This window comes from Equus przewalskii, chromosome 19, assembly GCF_037783145.1.
Source record: "Equus przewalskii isolate Varuska chromosome 19, EquPr2, whole genome shotgun sequence".
NCBI lineage: Eukaryota > Metazoa > Chordata > Mammalia > Perissodactyla > Equidae > Equus > Equus przewalskii.
This window is the reverse complement of record NC_091849.1, coordinates 28,423,049-28,425,034: the sequence shown is the minus strand read 5'-3', so window position 1 is coordinate 28,425,034 and position 1,986 is coordinate 28,423,049. Positions and strand designations below refer to the sequence as shown.

General features: G+C 39.8%; 1 protein-coding gene across 1 annotated transcript; it reads left to right on the top strand.

Moving 5' to 3' along the window:
* The first annotated feature begins 664 nt into the window (after positions 1-664).
* LOC103566417 (olfactory receptor 2B11-like) lies at positions 665-1,603 on the top strand. Its single transcript, XM_008542832.2, has one exon. The coding sequence runs from the start codon at positions 665-667 to the stop codon at positions 1,601-1,603; it is 939 nt and encodes a 312-aa protein (XP_008541054.2).
* Positions 1,604-1,986: the final 383 nt, after the last annotated feature.

Here is a 1,986-nt window from a genome sequence, read left to right as displayed (position 1 = left end):
TGGATTTCTTTAAAACCAGCCTTCTTACTCCTGATGGAGATGATATAATTATTCAAATAAAATAGTATAATTGGATCTGGACAAGACTATCTTGATGATTTTTACAACTCCAGGCATTCTCCTCCTACATTTACTATGGCTACCTCAATACTTTTACTCTTCTTAATGTTTCAGTAATACCTTGCAGCAGTGCTTCTGAAAAGCAACCATCTGATTCCTGGGCCCCATGCCACTTCTACACGATCAGCCACCTGGGGATGGAAACGAAACCAATGAACTGCTTTTTAACACCCTCCTCAGCTGACTTTTATTCAAGCCTTGCAAACCATTGCTTTGGAATTTCCAAAACAAAGTCGTTTCTACTTGTCATTTAATCCTCACCATAACCAAGGAAATGCTTATTGTTATCCTTATTATACAGAGGAGGAAATTCAGTTTCAGAATGGTTAGGTTATATGTGTAAGGTAATTGCCTTTATTTTGTAGTGTCATAAAGGGAAATTAAGTCACCTGGTGTCAGATCCCTTTTATCATTTCCCCCACAAGTTACTGTAACCCATATTCTATGAATAGATGGCCATTTCATAATTATGTTTTGTCATTTCTCATAACTCTTTCTACCTTTCCTGCCACTTCCCTACTATAGGTTAAACAAATTGAAGATAATGACACTAATTAACAAAAGCCATCCTGAAGAGTTTATTCTACTGGGCTTTGCTGACCGTCCTTGGCTAGAGCTTCCTCTTTTCATTATTCTTCTTATAACATACCCCATGGCCATGATGGGAAACATAGCCATCATTCTGGTGTCCAAGCTAGACCCCCGTCTGCACAGCCCCATGTATTTCTTCCTCACTAACCTCTCCTTTTTGGACATGTGCTATACCACAAGCATTGTCCCTCAGATGCTGTTTAACCTGGGAAGCGCTAAGAAGACAATAAGCTATATGGGGTGTGCCATTCAGCTTTATTTCTACCACACAATGGGAGGCACAGAATGTCTGCTTTTGGCTATCATGTCTTTTGATCGCTATGTGGCCATCTGCAAGCCTCTACACTACACCCTCGTCATGAATCAGCGTGTCTGTATCCTATTAGTGTCCACTGTGTGGCTGTGCGGAATGACCTACGCTGTCTCCGAGGCCACTGTTACATTACAGTTGCCACTGTGTGGTCTCAATAAATTGGATCATCTGGTGTGTGAGATTCCTGTTCTAATAAAGACTGCCTGTGGTGAAAAGGGTGCTAATGAACTCACACTCTCAGTGGTATGCATTTTTATGTTAGCTGTTCCGCTATGTTTAATTCTTGCTTCCTATGCTTGTATTGGACATGCTGTATTCAAAATTAAGTCTTCTGAGGGAAGGAAAAAAGCTTTTGGGACATGTTCCTCCCATCTCATTGTTGTTTCCTTACTTTACGGCCCGGGCATTAGCATGTACCTTCAGCCCCCCTCCTCCATCTCAAAGGACCAGCCCAAGTTCATGGCTCTCTTCTATGGAGTGGTGACTCCTACACTCAACCCTTTCATCTACACCCTGAGGAATAAGGATGTAAAGGGGGCACTAGGCAACTTGGCAAGGAGCATTTTCACATCCAAATGATAGTTGATAGACATCAAATGAAATTATTTAACAATGAGAGTAGGTTTATGGGGGTTTCTCTAATAACTCATTCTTGTCTCCTATTCCCCCCATCTCATGTTAGATGTTCTTCTTGCAAAATTAGTCACGCTTCTCATATTCTTTATAATGGTGTCAGACAAGGATAATACTTGGCTAATATACACCAGTAATAGCACTCTGTGAAAATATATTTAAAATAATTCTGTACCACTTGGTACATACTGAAATAGTAACTACATTAAATAGTAAAAAAAAATAATAAAGTAATAGTGTAAGTTGTAATATAAGCTCATGAGTTCAAGCTAATTTTCATAAAGGAAGATGGCAACCATTTTTTAGTGGACTTCCTATCACCACGTCAC